The sequence below is a fragment of the Aedes albopictus genome, chromosome 2 (assembly GCF_035046485.1).
Source record: "Aedes albopictus strain Foshan chromosome 2, AalbF5, whole genome shotgun sequence".
NCBI lineage: Eukaryota > Metazoa > Arthropoda > Insecta > Diptera > Culicidae > Aedes > Aedes albopictus.
The window spans coordinates 76,014,567-76,036,104 of NC_085137.1; the positions used below are offsets into that span (position 1 = coordinate 76,014,567).

Here is a 21,538-nt window from a genome sequence, read left to right on the forward strand (position 1 = left end):
ATTATTGCTGGTATTTTTTCAGGAATTCTGCCTGTGATGATTTTCTATTAATTCCTCCATGGATTCGTCCAGGAATTCTTGCGGGGGTATTTCCAGAAATTCGTCCAGCGATAACTTCAGGAATTCTGCTTGAGATTCCTTCCGAAATTCCTCTCGGGATATGCAGGGGTTCCTTCCGATATTTCAAATATGCTGCCATCACCTCTTGCAGGGTTGCATCCAATAATTTCTTCAAGGATGCCTTTTTCCCAATTTTCTCCAAGACATTTCAGAAGTTTATGCACGGATTTAGTCAGAAATCCATCCATGCATTTCTTGAAGAATAACCCCTGCCAAGGATGTTTTCGATCACCTGGCAATCATTTGACTCATTGATCCACAGCTCAGTTCAGAAGCATTATAATGAAATGAGGTGCTCGGCAAACTTGTAGATAAGTGTTTTTCCTACAATTATCACCAAGGACGTCATATCCTAACTCTCATATATACGGCGTGAGATCGCTAGTACCACCTACTCATACTAAACGATCGAAAAATACGATCGTTTAGTATGAGAAGGTGGTACTAACACTTTTACGCCGTAATTATAAGAGTTAGAATATGGCGTCCTTGGTGATAATTGTAGGAAAAACACTTATCTACAAGTTTGCCAAACACCTCATTTCAATATAATGCTTCTGAACTGAGCTGTGGATAAATGAGTCAAATGATTGCCAGGTGATCGAAAACATCCTTGGCCCCTGCTGCTCTTGCAAGGAATTCCTTCAGAAATCTTCGTGCAATTCTTTCAGGATATATCCTGAGATTCTTTTTTCCCCAAGAAATCCTTCTAGAAGTTATCCATGGATTCCTTCGGGAACCACTTCAGAGATTCCTCTAGGAGAGAATCCAGGGTTGTTTTGATGGTGTTCCTGTAAAAAATCCTTCAGGGATTCTTCCAAAAATTTGTCCTCCTTCAGGATTCCTTCAGAAATTTTCACGGAAATGCCAACAATTGTTATAGGACTTTTCCCACAATTCCTTCAGGAATTCCATCAGGAAATCAGCACCAAATTTATTTGTGTAGAAAAGGCGAGCTTTTTTCATCATATTTAAAAAAATACAACAGCGTGATTGTTGAAGAGTCAAATAATGCTTCCCTTCCGGGAGAGGAGAGGGGTATTGATTTAAACTTTTCGGAAACAGAAAAAAATCGAGGGTTTTCTAAATGTTCGATATCTACAAAGAAAAAGGTGTACCACGCAGCTGTAATATGGGTCATGCTAAACGAAGACCCGTCCCCGTCATGCTAATCTAGGTGCTTTTTCGAAATGATGTTTTTACGATTTCTTATATTGAACGCCAAGAATCCAACTACTATGTAGCAGTGCTGCATTGACCAATCCAAATTCCTGTGTGGTAGTGGTTTGTGTTCAGATTTCCCGTGTTAATCTATCTGTAAGAACTTTGTAAACATCTTTTGTTCTCACGTATATGGATAGGCTTGCATTAGGTTTCGTAAGACATTTTTTGTAGCACAGTTGCTAATTTCACCATGCCGTTTAGCGTCATGACTTCTTCGAGGAGATTTTTCACAACAATAACGCGGTATGTGAAACTGTTAATAAAACTGGTTAGTTCCTCTAAAAATGAGATAGAAAATACAATTTTTCAGGGTCGATGTCTTCGCAAGAGTTGTAGAAAATGTTGTTCTGAATAACTTTGTCGAAGACTCAAGTTACTTTTCAAGATACCGTAATCCGGGGTATCATTGATCAGCGGGGTAACATTGATCGGCTTGACCCACCTCAGGAAATGTTCAAACAAGCATTTTACATTGAATCAGTTTTTGCTATCGAATAGTATATCGTAATCTGGTATCATTTAGCTATTAGATGACATGCAATTCATGAAAATTGAATTTCATAAACATTGAAATAAATCAATTTTTCCATAATTGTGTTTCGTTACCCAATGAGATACATTGTCAAACATTCATGCTTGGCGTGAATACTAGATACAATATGAGGTTTGAAATCACTGTATTACTTCAATATGATATCCTAGATTTGGATTTAATAAACGAAACTTTTATGAAAATGCTCTTTTTCAGTAAAATATACGATTTGTTAAAAGTCGGCTATGAATTCCTTAAGCCATTGCCTATTTTTAGGCGTAATTCGTGGCTTAGAGATTTTTAATCCTAAAACAACTTAAAAATTACATAATTTGTAAGAATTTGGACAACATATTCGAAATCAGCGACCCCGAATTTAGTAAGTAAGGGTATTTTCAATAAAAACGAACATTGATCACTGATATGATCAATGTTACCCCAAATCAACAAAATCAAAAATTAGATTAAAAAACCTATTTAAACATGTTTTAAAGTTTTACAATACTTTTTCGAGTAGCTTAACACATACTCAAAGGGTCAGTACTTGTTTTAAAAATACAAAACATATAACGTTTGCTTTAACAAGAGAATTATTCAAGAAAGATCGAAAATTCTGATCAATGTTACCCCGGATTACGGTACCTTACGTTTTAATATCGACGGCCCCTTGAAAAGGATATTTTCTCAATAACTTTTTTTCAGTTTTGATTTTACAATTTGATTCTTACAGTTTCGGTTTGAATAAGTCGAATCTACATAGGAATCGTAGCAAACTTAGGACCTATTCAAATCGAACGCCTGATTTAGTTTTTGAAATCACCAAAATGAAATGTTCTGCAAAGTAGTGTATTTTATCATTATCCAGAACAACGTAAAATTTGAAAAAATATAGAATAAAAACTGAAAAAATTAAAAAAAAAACCTTTTCAAGGGGTTGTTGCTAGAAAAAAAACCTAGATTAATCCACCTAGTGGTGATAGTGCCTTTCACGTCGAATATGTACTCAACATTTTTTCCGGCCATAAGCCGAAGTGTTCCTGAATCCTGAGAATACTCTAGAACGGCATAAATCTCGTTTTCTTCTTTTGTCACTGTGCTCGTTGACTCGTCAATGTGGGGTGGAGTGGATAAATAATAAATGTATTTGATGAAAAAATTCTTAAAAAACTAAGCAAACCGCTCTTCGGTTTTGATAAAAAAAACTTCTGGAAGAACCTAATTTCACTTTAAAATTGAAAAAAATATTGGTTTATTTATTTGTAAACTTCTTCAAAATGTTGAATTCCGCTAAAATTTCCAAGAGGGGACCCCTCTGGACTTAAGAGAAAATCGAAATTTGTGTCAGCCTTATTCAGAAAAGCAAGAATTTTATCAAAGTCATAATTGAATTTGGAAACTTATTGATGGCTCATATTTCGACGCTATGTTAAACGTATAGGCCGAGCTGAAAAATATCAAATCTCTCAGTTGACTGCTTGACCACCTTCAGTAGCACTGGATTCCGATCATTATCAAGACATTTCGGCAATTTTTTTTTCTGCACACTTTAGCCTTTATTTTATTATCATTAGTTATAAGATTCATGTAAAATTTGCAAAAAAAGTGCAAGCAAGCGAAATTTCCCATATTAAAGGCCATTCAAATTTCAACCGTGTTACAGAGTGCGAGGACTCAACCAGTTGCATCAAAATTGTTCGCAATAATTTTAGACGCAAAAGGGGATTGGTGCTATAAAATTTAAATTTTTGCATACAACGTTGATCCATTCTACTGTATAATGACGCTTCAGGAATCTAAAATTATGTAATTTGACAAGATCGCTGAAATTTTTATCAAGATTTTGTTATTTTACACATAAAGCGATTTTGTTCACCTGCGTAATTTCAGCAATGAATCCAATCCTGATTCTGCAACACTGCCGGTAATATTAAGTGTGGTCAGAGACTATTTTCTTGCTGCCCGTTTATCTGCTTAACGAACATTTTTGATGATTTGATGTTTCGCATGGATGGGTTTGGTTTAGTTTTTTAATTGGTCACTTCTGACGGGACACTTGGAATCGGTTCCGGAACACAACCGGTTTAGATATGGTATGAAATTATTTTCCTGCTTACCGTTCATCTGGTTATCGAGAAAGCTGCTCTTCGATGTGTCACATGCCTGGGTTTGGTTCACCTTTTTAATTGACCACTTCCAGCAGGACATCCGGAATCGGTTCCAGAATACAATTAGTTCAGATATCTGAAACTATTTTCTTGCTTACCGTTCATCTGGTCAATGAAAAAGCTGCTCTTTGATGTGTTGCATGTCTGGGTTTGGTTCACTTTTTTGCTTGGCCTCTTCCGGCAGGACATCCGGAACCGGTTCCGAAATACAATTATTTCAGATATGGTCTGAGACTATTTTCCTGCTTACCGTTCATCTGGTTATCGAAAAAACCGCTCTTTGATGTGTCGCATGCATGAGTTTGGTTCGCTTTTTTAATTGACCACTTCCAGCGGGACAGCTGGAACCGGTTCCGGAACACAACCGGTTCAGATATAGTCTGAAACTATTTTCCTGCTTACCGTTCATCTGATTATCGAAAAAGTCGCTCTTTGATGTGTAGCATGCCTGTTACACTTTTTTAATTGGTCACTTCCGGCAAGACATCCGGAACCGGTTCCGGAACACAACCGGATCAAACATGGTCTGAAACTATTTTCCTGCTTACCGTTCATCTGGTTATCGAAAAAGCCGCTCTTTGATGTGTCGCATGCCTGGGTTTGGTACACTTTTTTAATTGGCCACTTCCGGCAGGACATCTGGAACCGATTCCGGAACACTACTGGTTCAAACGAGGTTTGCAACTATTTTCCTGCTTACCGTTCATCTGGTTATCGAAAAAGCTGCTCTTTGATGTGTCGCATGCCTGGGATTGGTTCACTTTTCTAATTGGCCACTTCCAGCAGGACATTCGGAACCGGTTCCGGAACACTACCGGTTCAAACATGGTCTGAATTTATTTTCCTGCTTACCATTCAACTGGTTATCGAAAAAGCCGCTATTTGACGTGTCGCATGCATGGGTTATGTTCACTTTCTTATTCGGCCACTTCCGGCGGGACACCCGGAACCGGTTCCGGAACAATACCGGTTCAGATATAGTCAGAGACTATTTTCCTACTTCTTGTTCATCAGATAATCGAAAATGCCGTGGTTTGATGGGTCGCATGCATGGGTTTGTTGCATTTTCATATCTGGCCCCTTCCTGGGGTACCGGTCCGGAACACCTAAATGGCCATAACTCCGGAACGGCTGGACCGATCTGAACCATTTTCAATAGGAAACAATGGGACAATGTACCCCGTCGAATGAACCATCGGTCGTTGAAATCGGTTCATATTTACTATCTAAAAATGAGGTGACCTTTTTGTACACATACACACACATACATACATACACACACACATACATACACACAGACATCATCTCAACTCGTCGAGCTGAGTCGATTGGTATATAACACTTGACCCCTCCGGGGGCTCTATCAAATTTTCGTTTTTGGAGTGAACATATAGCCTTTCGGTACACCTTGGTGTACGAGAAAGGCAAAAACGAAAAGTGTCGTGAAAAGTAACGGACTTACGAACTTGGTGTCTTCGATAAAGTTAATCAGAACCACATTTTCTACTGCTCGTGTGAAGATATTATTAGGGACACAAATTTTTCCTGCTCTATGCACTACTATAACAATGGTCAGATTGTCAGACAATGTGTGCATTACATAATGATCAATCATTGCCATAACTAGATGTGACTTATTAGAAGAAACTGCCTGTGTAAACCAAAAAGCCTGCCTTAGCTGAGAACAGAGGAAATAGTAATAAAATTTGCATCATCATACCCACAACAAACAATATAACTGCAATCAAATGGAATTCACTCATTCATAAACCAACACGGATCAATCCGATGTTTCATGCTCAGTTCTAGTTCCCATTCAGCATTAGGTGTGTGCTTCCTGAGTCGTGGAAATAGAATCAGAAAAATGCAGCAGCTTTGTATGCGTGTGCGAATAGTGACATTGAATCACCCTGCTGTATGGCAGTTTCAGTGTCGTAATGAAAATAGCTGAAGAAAATTACCAGATACATGTTAGTGCACATCGTTTCCTCTATCGTTCAATGGAACCAATGTAGCGATCTTTTCTAGCATTTCCCTCAACGAGCTGAATCAGAAAAAATGCTATAGGGAAACTATTGGTGGTCTCCAAAACTTTCGATAAAAATATGGACAATCCGTCTTTCACGAACTTTTTGAAATTATCATCAACGGAAACGGAACTGTAAATCAACGGACCTAACGGTCAACTGCCACATTATCTAGCACACTTGCCAAGCATCGATCACACATCGTACGCGCAGGTGTCTGTCGAACCACCGGGCTCGCTGAAACGGCCAGCCAGGGCGTGCGCAAATGTTTAGTTCTGGGTTTTGAAGCCACCGCCGGTGGTAAGCACCTTGTAAATCTCTCTACCCTTCATTAGTGGGTGCGTTGGATAAATTATAACATATAGTTTTTCCTCACCGGCGCGGCGGTCGGTGGTGGTGTGCTAGAAGACAACATTGTGGATTCTTTTCTTGTTGTTACTTGAAGAGGGTGACTGAACAAGGTAATCCATCACCACAGCAAAATTCAAGTCAAGGCGAATATTGATATTCAAATCACGCATTACGCACGGCATACCGATTGGCATGTGGTTGGTTTCAATTTCTCCCACCGGCGGTGTTGATGGCCAACATCTTGCGAACCGCGATGTTGGTTCGATGATGGTTGCGGTAGTTTGGATGATGCTTTCTGAATGTCGTAGACTGAATGAGTGGAAATATCAATATGGATGTCACGTTTGAAAACATCCGGACGTCTAGAAAATTCGGAGAGTATTCATGAGAGAAAGGTGGGTGATTTCATCTAGGATCATGCTTTTTGCGTTAATACCAAATACGGTACATATTGTAAAAGTACATTTGCATTACTGTGTGTCCTCACGGAATTTTAAGATCATATACTATGAAAATATGAAAAATTATGAAATGAATCAAGTCAAACTAAACAGAATTTAAAAAGTCTTCATAAATACTATTTATTTTCTACCTAATATACTTATATCTATTTATATCACATTTTTACATTCGTATTTACAAACTGGTAACAAAACTCGCTTCGACAGTTTCAGTTGTATGGACAATTCATGGCTTGATCCATATGAACACAATATCCACCGGTAGCTCTGTAACGATTTTCGCAAGTTACTACCTACTTCATGGGCTTACTTATTAAAGCAATTCATTGATACTCACTCTTCCGGTGTATCCTCCCCGATGTGATAATATTTCATCCTACCTCGTATTCGACTTGAGTAACGTAAGGGTGCAAATGGTATCCGATTGTTTCGGACGCACCCCGTAGGGCACGGAAACGCCACCGTCGGTTCTCCGGATAATACTGCATTGGCTAAGTAGCACACGCTCAGGAAGTGACTGCAACGGGCACGTTCTGTGGAATTGATCAAGAGTTCATCCAATTCGCTAACATCAAGAGCATCACGCATCATAGGTACTTACTAATGGAGTCGCCCGAGCAGTACGGTTGAGTTTGGCCACCGTTGATGCAGAAATCGATCGTACCGGTAAAGGAACTCTGCCCCAGGAAACCGGCGTTGGTGTGAATGATCTGCACCACCTTGGCGTCATCTTTCGTCAGCCGGAAGCGATTCGACGCGTGCTTCTCTATCAGCGGTCGGGCTGGATCTAAACCTGGGCATGAAATGCATTAGAAATATACTGACTGGCATACAGAAGCCCAACGCTTTAATTAGGCATTAATGTTTGTTGGGTTTTTCTTTTTAGCATTTGCTGTAAGGAAGTTATACAACAATCAATGATGTCATCGTGGTTACTCCAAGTTACTCACTGAGTAACCCGCTCTTGAGATCAAACCAAAAAAAAAAAAAACTCCCGATATGAGCGCCCTCGCAAATATAAGCAAAACAATCTATGTTTTTATTCTAATCTAAATAAATTACACTAGTCGACAAAATTGAAACTTTTTTCACGCACTTTGACCATTTGTTCCATTTCTAATGGAATTTGGCCCGCTGATTCCGAATCTGACTTCAGAATTAACACGCACAGTTTTTGAAAAAAATAGGATTTTATTCACAAAATTTAATATGTCATAGAAAATCATATATTGATATTTTAATTTTAAATTTTTCATGTGCTCATTATAACTAATATTTATATTCAATAGATTTTGATCAACTGATTCTTAATCTGACCTAAGAATTTCTGTAACACGTAAACTTTTTGAGAAAATACGGTTTTATTCACAAAATTTTATATTTCCTATTTTCAATGAAATATTGTCTTTATAATTTTATTTTTTTTATCTGCTCATCTTAAGCAATATTAATATTTATTAGATTTTCATATACTGACTCAGAATCTGACCTAAGAATTTCAGTAACTCGTATTTTTTTTTTTTTTTGAGAAAAATAGGGTTTTATTTCATATTTTTATACAAAACAAAATCTTGTCTTTATAATTTTGAATTTTTCATCTGCTGATCATAACCAATAGTTAAACTCAATAAATTTGGATCCACTGATTCAGAATCTAACCTAAGAATTTCAATTTTGAGAAAATAGGGATTTATTCACCATATTTCATATTTTCATGGAAAATAAGATATTGTTTTTATAAATATATTTTATTTCATATGCTGATTATAACCAATTTTTATTTTCAATAGATTTTGTTTCACTGATTCAGAATCTGAACAAAGAATTTCAGTACTTCGTGAAATTGTTGAGAAAAATAGGGTTTTATTCACAAAAGTTCATATTTTCATAGAAAATAAACTATAGTCATTACATTTTTTTTATCTGCCGATCATAACCAAGATTTATATTCAATTGATTTTGATCCACTGATTCAAAATATATCCGGAGAATTTCAGTAGCACGTAACTTTTTTGAGAAAAATGGTTTTTTTCACAGAATTTCATATTTTAATAGAAAATAAACTATTGTCTTTATAATTTGATTTTTTCATCTGCTCTTCTTGACTCATATTTATATTTACTAGATTTTTATATACTGACTCGGAATCCGACCTAAGAATTTCTGTAACACGTAAAGTTTTTTGAGAAAAATAGGGTTTTATTCAAAAAAAATTAAAATTTTGAATTATTCATCTGCTTATCATAACCAATAGTTATATTCAATAGATTTTGATCCACTGATTCAGAATCTGACCTAAGAAGTAACACGTATTTTTTTCAGACAATAGGGTTCATGGAAAATAAAATATTGTCATAACCAATATTTATTTTTAATAGATTTTGTTCCACTGATTCAGAATCTGTACAAAGAATTTAAGTAACACGTGATTTTTTTTTGACAAAATAGGGGTTTGTTCACCATATTTAAAAAAAAACCTATTGTCATCATAATTTTATCTATTGTATCTGCCAATCATAACCAATATTTATATTCTATTGATTTTGATCCACTTATTCAAAATCTATCCTAAGAATTTCAGTAACTCGTAAAATTTTTGTGAAAAATGTAGTTTTTCACTAAATTTTATATTTTTAAAGAAAGTAAACTATTATGATTTTAGTTTTATTTTTTTGATCTGCTCTTCTTGACCAATATTTATACTTATTAGATTTTCATATACTGACTCGAAATCGGACCTAAGAATTTCTGTAACACGTATTTTTTTTTTTTTTTTTTTTTGAAAAAAAGGGTTTTATTCTCAAAATTTCATATTTTCATACAAAACAAAATCTTGTCTTTATAATTTTGAATTTTTCATCTGCTCATCATAACTAATAGTTATATTCAATAGATTTTGATCCACTGATTCTGACCTAAGAATTTCGATAATATGATTTAATTTATCATATTTCATTTTTACAATAAAAAATAAAATATTGTCTTTTTTAATTTTATTTCATTTTATCTGCTGATCATAACCAATATTTATTTTCAATATATTTTATTCCACTGATTCAGAATCTGAACAAAAAATTTCAGAAACAGTTTTTCTCAAGAAATTCGTATTTTCGTAGGAAATAAAGTATTGTCCTTATAATTTAATTTTTTTAATCTGCTCTTCTTAACCCTCTAATACCCAATCCCGCCTTTAGACGGGGTATAGTTTGAGCATTTTTGTAATTTTTGTTTCGTGGAAAACCAATTTTTGTATATTTTTGGCTGATATTTAGGACTGTTCTGAACATCTCAAAAAGGATTTTGGTGTATTTTAAAGCGCATTTACATTTTTTAAAAATCATTGAAAAATTGATGTTTTAGTCACCTTTTAGAAGTCATTGTTTATTTTGTATTGAATCGCTACAATTAACATATTTTAAATTTTTCCCAAATCATTCTATCCTTGTTTAATAGTTTAAGGGAATCGAATACACTCTAAAATTATTTTCCTTAAAATTACACGGAAAATAAAATATTCTATGAAAAAAATTTAAAATAATTATATTTCAACAATAATCATAAAATCTCAAAATGTTTTCATCTCAAAAAATCCGTTCCCCAAATTGGCTTCCAGGAAAAATATAAAAGTTTGGGGATGTTCAAAAATAAAAATTAGAAAAATCAAAAACTGAAATTCACGAAATCGAGAATTAAAAAGAATCATCTTCCAAAACATGTTTAAATCGATTTTAGATGACGAAAAATTATATTTAGATCAAAATCAAAAATTTGGGTATTAGAGGGTTAACCAATATTTATATTTAATAGATTCGGAAACTAACCTTAGAACTTCTGTAACACGTGAAATTTTGTGAAATAAAATAATGATTAAATAAATTTTAAATTTTTACCCAAGCAACACACATGTTATAATAGAGTTACGACAGCGCAAGTTTTGGTTGTATAGAAGTTTATTTTACGTAATTCTAACATTGTGTTGAAATAACGTAAAATATACTTCTATACAACCAAAACTTGCGCTGTCGTAACTTTTATATAACATGTGTGTTACTTGGGTATCTGCTCATCATAACTAATATCTATATTCAAAAGATTTTGATCCACTGATTCAAAATCTGACCTAAGAATTTCAGTAACACGTACAGGTTTTGAGAACAATGGGGTTTTATTTACAAAATTTCGTATTTTTAAAGAAAATAAAATATTGTCTCTATAATTTTATTTTTTTATCTACTCATCTTGACTAATATTTATACTTAATAGATTTTGGTCCACTGATTCGGAAACTGACCAAAGAATTTCTGTAACATTTAAAATTTATGAGAAAAATAGGGTTTTATTCACAAAATTCAATATTTTCATAGAAAAAATATTACTTTTGTACCATAAAGGTCCTCTCATCAAGACAAATATTTGTATGTACTAAATTTCAATCTGCTTATTCGAAATCTTACCTCAGAACTTCTGTACCACGTTTGGTTTTTTGTATGAGAACCCACTTTTTATTTGTATGGCGCGAAAGATTTCTCAAACTCCCCTCCCTCCATAAACCCCTACGTCATCAATGTACAGCTTTTTACTAGTTCGTAATAGATTGTATTTAATGTATCCACTTATTCCTTATTCTTACCTTAGAATTGCTGTAACATATTCATTTTTTTTCAAGTTGGGTTTTATCAACAAAATTTCACATTCTCATGAAAATAAAAAAAAAATTTCATAAATCCATTTTTATATGTAGAAAATGTGTTTCACCTGTTTTTCACAAAAACTGTACGTTTTACAGAGTTTCTGAGCAATAAATCTAAATCAGCTTATCAAATATTATTTTATAGGAATTTTTGTTTCTATGAGCAGTAGATATAAAAAAAATAAAGACAATATTTTATTTTCAATGACCTCATGTGATGTTGTTAATATAATTATATTTTTCTCAAATTCTTTACGTGCTGCAGAAATTATAAGGTATGATAAGAATTCATCGAATTGTCCTTATGTATTTGCACAGTCAGTTTTTTTCACACCGGGGATACGTACCGCGATAATTCGTGAACTCAGTCCAAAAACTGTACATGTTACACAAAATCGTAGGTCAGATTCCGAATCAGTGGATCAAAATCGTTTGAATTTAAATACAGTCGAACCTCCACGAGTCAATGTTCCTTGACTCGATATCGACTCATGGAGATAAATTTTTCCATACTAAAAAATAATTTCTGGGATACTATGATGGTTCCTCCAAAATACCTCCAAATGGGTTTCTGTTCCACTACTCGATATTTCCATGAGTCGATGCTCCCTTCAATATCGACTCATGGAGATTTTACTGTATTGGTTAGTATATAAAAAATGATATTAACAACACAGTATTTTATTTTTATGAAAATATTAAATTTTGCAAATTAAACCCCATTTTTTCAAAAATTGAACGTGTTACAAAAATTCTTAGGTTAGTTCAGTAAATAAAAATGTATTGAATATAAATATTGTTAGCAGATAAAAAGATTAAAATTGTTAAGACAATATTCTATTTTCTATGAAATTTTATAAATCGGCACCAACATTTCAAAAGGGCGTAACTGCATTTACAACCAATGCCTTCTCACAAAGCTGTGGAGCGTATCCCATCCCTCTCGAGCAATCCACTAGCACAAATAAAAAGATAAAATCCTCCTCTTTCGATTAATGGATGTGAATTGCGTGAGATGAATGAAATACGACCCACAGCTCTGTGAGAAGGCATTGGTTGCAAAAGCAGTTACGCCCTTTTGAAATGTTGGTGCCGAAATGAAATTCCATTTCTCTCAAAAATTGTACGTGTTACACAAATTCTTAAATCACATTCTGAATCAGTTATTTAAAATTTTTATTTTCAATGAAAATATGAAATTTTGTGAATAAAACCCCTTATTTTGCTCAAAAACTGTATGCGTTTCAGAATTCTGAAGTCAGATTCCGAATCAGTATACGAAAGTCTATTGAATATGAATATTGGTTAAGATGAGCAGATAAAAAAAATAAAACTATAAAGACAATATTTTATTTTCTATGGAAATGTAAAATTTTGTGAATAAAAATCCCTTTTTCTCAAAAATTTTACGTGCTACAGTAATTCTTTGGTCAGATTACGAATTAGTGGATCAAAATCTATTTAATAAAAAATATTGGTTAAGATGAGTAGATAAAAACTTCAAATTTAAAAAGACAATAATTTTGTTTTCTCTGAAAATATGAAATTTTGTGAATAAAACCCCATTTTTCTCAATAACTGTACGTGTTACTGAAATTCTAAGGTCAGATCCTTAATCAGTGGATCAAAATCTATTGAATATAAATATTGGTTGAGATGAGCAGATAAAAAAATAATAATATAAAGACAAAAGTTTATTTTTTATGGAAATAGGAAATTTTGTGAAAAAAAACCTATTTTTATCAAAAACTATCCGAAGTCAGATTCGGAATTAGCGGGCCAAAATCCGTCAGAAATGGAACAAGTGGCCAAAGTGCGTGATCCACTGTCGACCAGTGTTATTTGTACATAAAATAAAATAGCTTCTCGGTGAAATTAGAAATTGTTTCCGCCCTAAAATTACGTCCCGCCTTTGGAGGGGGGGGGGGGGGGGGGGTTGTCAGTACAGTGTGACAACCCATACAAAAATTTCCGAGGTCTCATACAAAAAGTGTGACAAAAGGAGGAGGTAGGGTTGAAAATGGGCAATTTTTGCGTGACGTAATTTATGGACACTCCCTAAGGGAGCGGTTTTTCGTATTTTCAGTAGAAGGCAGAGGGGTGCTAACTATATGGAACTTGAGTAATGTGAAAGGATTAACTATTAACTCCCTTGAGTACAATTTTGGCGCCTTCATAAGTGTAAGAAAAAAAAAAAAGATTTCTGATTGTTTTGCTTTCACATTCTTGTACGAAGAATCTCTTTTGTAATAAATATTAGAAATTTTCCATTTGCTCGCTCGGCCAAATATAAGAAAATCGCTTATGTGATTTAGTTGTTTAACGCCCTTACAAATTTTAGAAAAAAAATCAGTTGGTGAATATTCTTATTTCTTGCGCCTATAGACATGTAAAAAAGTTTCATTTATGGTATTGGAATTTATTCTTTCATCTACTGAATATATCTGAATCGTCTGATCATTTTCAAGTTTTTGTGCCCTCATTTAAGTTGAAATTGCTGTGATACTAAATATTTTTCTTACGCTCACCCAAATATAAGGAAATCTCCTATGTGGGATTTTAAATGTTTGCACACACGCGAATTTAAGAAAAACTGCCTCTTTCACTTTTTTGATATGAAGCGCCCTGAAAAGAGAAATTTCCTTTCTGATATTTACATTATTTTTGTGCAAGGAAGATAACAGTTTTTTTTGTCAGGGCGGAAGAGCCTCTTATATTATCTTTAATGATTGCTCGTGTGTTTTTGCGAAATTATTTGTCATTTTTCATGATATTGTGCCTCTCAAATTTGAAATAATAATCACTGGTTTTATTTATAAAATCGCCTACACTACCCGTCATAAACGAACTCAGAAAAAGTATTGTAACAATATTGCATCACCCTGATTCACCTCGATATCTCTAAAACCAGAACAGCTACAAAAATGTCGCCTTCAGAAAAGTTGTTGCTCTTGGGCTCCTGAATAACTTTGCTTCGTAGGTCTTCAGGTTTTGGAGAAATCGAGGTGAGTCAGGGTGATGCAATATTGTTGCAATACTTTTTGTGAGTCCGTACTTTTGACGGGTAGTGTATATAATTTTCCTAATATTTCTGCACTCACACAAACATGGAGAAATAATCCATGGTTTCTAATGGATATCTTTGAAAATTCATCCAAAAATCCTCCAGAGTTCTTTAAATATCCCTCCAGTGATTCCTTCAGAAAAACTTCTAGAGATTTTTTAAGAAATTCTGCAATGAATGCCTTTTGAGATTTCTTTGAGAAATCCTTCAAGATTTCATCCACCATTAGAACATTATTAGTTTCTTTTAGAATTTCCCCCAAAGTTTTCCCCAAGAATTACCCCAGAAATTTATTTAGGAACTCCTTAATAAACCTTCCCTGGATTCTTTCCGATATTGCTCCATGGCTTCTTTTAGAAAATCCTTCAGAAATTATTTTATGAAAGTTTTCCACAGATATATTTGGAAAATCCTTCAGAACACCTTCCATGGAACGTTTCAGGTATTCATCCGGAATTCTCGTTGAACGATCCTTCAGAAATCTCTTCAAAAATCCTCAAAAAAAAACTTACATGGGTTGATGGGTTTCTCTGAAAAATCTTCCATAGGTTCTTTTCAAGAATCCATACAAGGAAATTATCCACGGAATCGTTCAAAAATGCTTTCAACGATTCTTTGAGCAAATCAAAAAATCCTCCTAGGTTTTCAGGAATAAATCTTCCACGGAATCCACAGAAAATCTTACAAATTTCTGAAGATATTCTTTCAAGGACTCTTTTCGAAATTTCCCTGAAGAGTTCTTCAAAAATTCATAACCAGATTCCTTAGTAAATTTGTTCAATGATTCAATGATCCAATGAAATCTTGTATGGATATCTTCCGAAGTTAATCCATGGATTCCTCCAGGACTACGGTCTAAAATCTACGAAAGTTCCTTACAGTAACTCCTACGGCATTTTTTTTCAGAATTTACTCCAGGAATTTGGTAAGAAATCCGTAATCAGGCTTCTTCAAATATTTCCTCTTGAATTGCTGCAAGATTTCTATTAAGTAGATTTCTTTGGGTTCCTTCTGAAACTCCATCAGGAATTGCTTTAGAAATTGTTCTGGATATTCGTTGAAAATATCTTCATGAGTTTCTACAGGCAAGAAATGTTTTTGGAGATTTTTCTTCCAGCGATTTCTTCAGAAAATTTCACAGATTCAGGTATTTTATTAATAAGTGCACCAGAGATTTGTTCTGGAAGTGTTTTAGGGTTTCCATTCAAAACATGAATGTGCCCAGAAATTTTCTTCAGTGATTCAGACAGGGATTCCTCCAGAGCAGGAGTTCATAAGAGATTCCTTCAGAGTTTCCTTCAAGAACTTCACTAGAATTCATTCGGATATTCCTCCAAAGATTCATTTAAAAGAACATCCTAAAATTTCTTCAGAAATTCTTTCAGGGTTTCTTACGGAAATTTCTGTTGGTATTCTTTTTGAAATTCCTTTTAGGAGATATACTCATCTCCAGAGACATCATCAGAACTTTAGGGAATTCATCGGGAATTTCAACAAGAGATTCCTTTAAATGTTCTACCATGGAGTTTTTTAAATAATCTTCTGAAAATTTCTTTGCAAATTATACAGGGATTGCTTCGGAAATTCTTCTTAATTTTTCTTCAAGAGTTCTTTTGAGATATTCCTTCAGAAATTCCTACAAGGATTTCTTAAATTGATCTTGTGGTTCCATCAGAAATATCTCATGGGATCCCCCCGTTGAAATATTTCACCAGGGATTTTTTCAGAAGCATATAAGAAATTGCACAAAAATGACTGAAGAATCCTTTGATGGATTTCCGAAGCAATTTCTAAGAAATCCCTGGAAAATTGTCACACGAAATCCCCTGAAAAACTCCTGGAGACATCTTAAGAAATTTCTAGAAGAAATGTTTGTTTTTTTAGGAATTCCTGGACAAAAATTCTAAGAGCAAATTCTGATGTTATTTGAACAATTACCAGATGAATGTCTATGATAATACCTAGGAGAATATCTGAAGAAACACTTCAAGATACACCTTTAATTCTCAGTAAAAAATCATGAGAGACTAAAGGAGGAACTCTGCCGTTAATTCCAATCAAAAAATGGTTGAGATACTTTTGAAGAGATTCCTGGAAAAGACATCTCCGAAGAAATTATCAGATTTAAAGAAACTTGTGAAGGTAATTCTGCAGAAACAAATTTTAAAAATCCTGGAGAAATTGTTTAGAACGTCATTGAAGAATAAAAATTTGGGAGAAATCTTTTGAATAATACCTGGAGGAACTGAAAATCTCTCTGCTGGTATTCATAGAAAAAAATCTTGTTTCTTTGATTATGTTGAGTTTCTAAAAAAAATGTTGAGAAAATCTTAGGAAAAAAAAATCTTAAGGTCTGGAAAATCCCAAAGCAATGCTTGGAGGAATGCCTGAAGAAACGATTGGGGAAACCTTTGGAGGAAATTCCAGAAAATTCTGTTGAGAAATGTCTACAGGAACTTCCAAATACATTTACGAGAAAATGCCTGAAGAAATGAACCTCTATGGAGAAATAAAAGCAATAATTTCTAAAAAGTTTCAAGAAAAAATCCTGAATTTCTTAAAGAAAACCCTGGAGGAATTTCTAAAAAAATCTCTAAATCTTTGTAAAAAAAATTCTTGTTACACTTTTGAAAAAAAAAACACGTTTGGAAACATTCCTGGAAAACCGTAAAGAAATTCCTAAAAGAATTTTTGGAAAAATTTCTTAAAGAATTTCTGTAGAAATTTCAAAGAAGGAACGTTTGCAAAAATTCCGACAATATTTCTGGAATATTTTTTTTCAGAAATGTTGGAAGAATAAAAACCATGAACTTATGGAGCGATTCCTGAAGGAATTCCTTACAGAATCCCTTAAAAAATCCCAGGACAATTTCTTAATGAAATGTCCGATTAAACTACCCGAGCAGAAGAAAATATCAACAGCATAATAAAATGGATTCAGTAATTTTTATGTTATTAACATACTTTATTATGTTATAAACTTGTCTGTCATAAGCGGCAAAATAACAAAAATCATAACAAAAAAACGTTACTGGAAGACCAATTTAATAACATGTTTTGTTAGGTTCAATAACAAATTAATAACAATGATTCTTGCAGTGAATTTGAAAACTTGTTATTGTTGTGTTATAGTTCAAAACATAATTGTACTTTTTCAATAGTAGAATAATACCAAGACTTCTTCTACAATAAAGTATGTTATTAAAATGTTATTCAGTGGATGAATCTCAAAAAATTGATCATAACAAAATAAGATTGCCCAACAAAACATTGTTATAAAAAGTAACATTTTGATAAGTTAATAATAACAAATTATGATTTAAAAACGGGCTACATGATTCTGTTGTTATGAATTTGATGTTCTCCTCTTCTCGGGTTCTGTACTAGTTTCTAGATGAATCTTTTGAAAAATTTCTTAAGAAACTTCTAAAGGAGGAATCCCTGGAATTTTTTATGAAAGAAATCCATGAACAGGAATGTAATTGAAAACATTTTTTCATTCGTAAATTTTAACCTAGGCTAATTCTTCACAAGGCATTTTAAAACAGTACTAAGAGGAATTTTCAGAAGAATTATTACCTTAAAATTATTCATAAAAAAGGGTGATACGGTCAAAATTTGGTCACACAATTTTTGTCATAACTTTAGACTGCGTACACCAAAACAGCTGATTTTTGTACCAGTAATGCTGCATTATATGTAGCTTATACTATAAAATTTTCATCAAAATCGATTGAGTATTGGTTGATATAACCAGATATAACCAGTTGAGATAAAACCATCGACCTACCTTTTTAAAATTTTGTACAAAGGCGCTCCATAGTAAATTTTCGGAAATTTAAGGTCAGTAAAGCACAATTTTGATTATAGAACTACCAATACTGCTCCGATTTTTATCAAAATTTTACAGTATAGTACTATTATGAAAATATGTTCTTAGTAAAATTTTGAGCCATTTTGTATGAATACTTTCAAAGTTGTAGCAGTTTGAATATGAAAAAAACTGACCGGGTGCCACTTAAGCAAATATAACTTTGTAACGGCTGGATCAAATTGAATGAAATTTTTACACAAGATTTTGATATGCATACTCCACATACAGAAAAATTTTCATTGAAATCGGTTTAGTATCTCTGGCTCTATAAATAAAACAGTAAAAATGTGTGAATCCTTTTTATGGTATAAGCTACATATAATGTACCATTACTGGTACAAAAATCAGCTGTCTTGGTGCACGCAGTCTCAAGTTATGAAACAAATTGTGTGACCAAATTTTGACCGTATCACCCTTTAAGGAATTCCAGTTAAAATGTCCTTAATCCGATAATTACATAAAAATTCCGTTACATAAAGACTGAACTCGAAAAAAATGAGACACTCAAAATAATGTATAACTTTTGATTGCGTTCACAAAAATGGCTTATTTTTTCACCAGGAATAGCATGTCATGTGTAGTTAATGCCCTAAAAATTTCATCAAAATCGGTTCAGTATTGGCGCAAATATTGTCGATACAATAAAATGTAATTTTGGAAATTTTGGGCTTCCATTTTAAAAATTGTTTAGGTAATAACTTGGTTGTTGGCTCATCAAAACGTCTGAAAATTTGACTGTAAGTTCTTCAAGTAAGTCATAATAAGCGATGAAAATCTCATTATAATCGGTTCAGCACTTTTTTTTAGCAATTCAAACAAAAAAAAACGGGGTTTTCAAATTTTGGGCACTTTTTAACATTTTAAAATCAGTGTGCATTATTTTGACTGTAGTATTGGAAACACTGTCCCGATTTTTTTTTTGAAACTTTGACAGTATAGAATCGTAGTGTTAATTTGTCCTCAGTGAAAATTTCAGTCATTTTGATTGAACATTTTAAAAGTTAGAGCAGTTTGAATGTCACTATACCAAAACCCACATCTGCTTATTGTGACATAATGCTACATATAAGGCTATAACTTTTTAAAGGTCAAACCAAATTAAACGAAATTTTGAAACAATACATCTACATACATACTTTTTGTACAGAAAAATTTTCATTGAAATCGGTTCAGTATTTTTGGCTCTACAGTTTTAGGTAAAAAATGTGATATTTTTTAAAGTGTTTGTTTGGCCCAAGATTCTCAAATGGTAAGTCTCTTGTTTCGACGATATCTCCGCCAACGCTTAACCGATTTTGATGAAATTTTTATGGTATTAGCTACACATAATGTACTATTCCTGGTCAAAAAGTCAGCTATTTTTGTGCACGCAATCAAAAGTTATACATTATTCTTTGTGTCTCATTTTTTTCGAGTCCAATCTTTAGTAATGCATGCAGGGGTTTTCCCGGTTATTAGGTGCAATAGTGAAGTTGTGGAGATGAACCAGCCTCGGGCTGAAAATCTCCCTAATAAAGCTAATAATAATAAGTGAAGTTATTTCCTTGGGGCATACCAGCATAGGGGGCGCTGAGATTTGGAAACTTTGAGTAACCAGCTCTGATTTCACCATGACAGCACTGACAACAATAAATCGATTATGTATGCTTCTGTTCCTAGCAAGTAATTACTTGGTTACATCGCAGCATGATGAGCTTCCTTCTTCTGGGTTGTTTGTTTTTAATTGTTAGCTTGTGTGGATTGTGACTGTAATTTGAAATGTAACAGTGGGTGGATACACCGTTACATTTCAAATTACAGTCACAATCCACACAAGCTAACAATTAAAAACAACCAACCCAGAAGAAGGAAGCTCATCATGCTGCGATGTAACCAGCCTACCACATTACTCACCTATGATTTTGTACTGTCGTTTCGTTAGGTGATGGGACATCATGCCGCAAATGTGGGCACCGAGTGAATGCCCTACGCACGTGATCTGCTTGCTGAGGCTCCCGGTAAAGGTAATGAAAGAGTACAGCTGTGAATGTGCAACTATTTAGCAAAACAATTGATATCAATTGAACCGTGTTATAATGCCGCATCGCCACGCCGTCGCCGCCGCACCGCTGGCTGCTGCTTTTGCGCGAGGAGCCGGCGTGCGCTGCTGCTGGCTGGCCCTTGTTAAAACATCACATCATCTGCAATACATATTGCGGTTCATAAAAGTGAGCATAACTACCTGGGCCGTACATTGTGAGACTAGTTTGGTGTTGGACAGCGACGAGAGGTAGCACGGGTACTGCGAGATCCGCTCCCAATCCACGGCGAACACGTTGTACTTGCGCGAGAGGTACGCTTTGCGGGTGGTGAATTGTCGTTGTTGGAGGAGAGTGAAACGATATAAAGTTAGTAGGATTTTATGGTGAAGTACAGGTGGAATAAGCTTTCGAGAGAGGTGAGCTTTTTTCAACCCATTTGGAACTGGTGTGATAAAAAAGTGTTTCGAGGAAAAAAGTAATAATGACCAAATTCATATACACATTTGATGGTATCAACATCAAATTCAAGATAATACATAGTCAACAATATGTGAAACCTCGTAGCCGTGCGGTTAGGGTCAGTAAGCTTCTACAGTCGGAACCCGCTCGTTGAGCCACAACCTCCACCCAACCAACGAATTCGATTCGTTAGTTGGGTGAAGTGACAGCAGCACAAGGGGCGTGCGCATTGTTTTTTTAATCATGCTTAGGTTGGAAGCAAAAAGGAAAATTTTTCAATTTGTTTCACATTTAGAGCAAAATTGATACGTTTTGCAAGATACATATATGGCCAATGCGAGAAACATTTTATTTTCACCCATTTTTAGTCGGTGAAGTGAAAATATAGATGTTTATGAAACCACCCGGACCAAAAGCAAGCACAAAACTTTTCAATGATCGACAAAATGAAGATTACCGATGTTTTGCATTTGTTTCGAAGTAATTGTACATATTCTTTTTTTTTTTTGAAGAAATATGAAATAGAAATTCTTTTCGATTATCAGTAAAG

The 21,538-nt window shown here is 34.0% G+C and overlaps 1 protein-coding gene across 1 annotated transcript in view; it reads right to left on the reverse strand.

Moving 5' to 3' along the window:
- Positions 1-5,464: 5,464 nt before the first annotated feature.
- LOC115265230 (phospholipase A1) overlaps positions 5,465-21,538 on the reverse strand; it is a 53,133-nt gene continuing 37,059 nt past the window's right edge. Inside the window, exons 4-8 of the mRNA XM_062849970.1 lie at positions 20,730-20,845; positions 20,402-20,528; positions 7,482-7,673; positions 7,218-7,413; positions 5,465-7,147 (exon numbers count right to left, since the gene is read on the reverse strand). Of these exons, the coding sequence (XP_062705954.1) occupies positions 7,090-7,147; positions 7,218-7,413; positions 7,482-7,673; positions 20,402-20,528; positions 20,730-20,845 (689 nt within the window). The 3' untranslated portion in view covers positions 5,465-7,089. The remainder of the gene's footprint in view (positions 7,148-7,217; positions 7,414-7,481; positions 7,674-20,401; positions 20,529-20,729; positions 20,846-21,538) is intronic.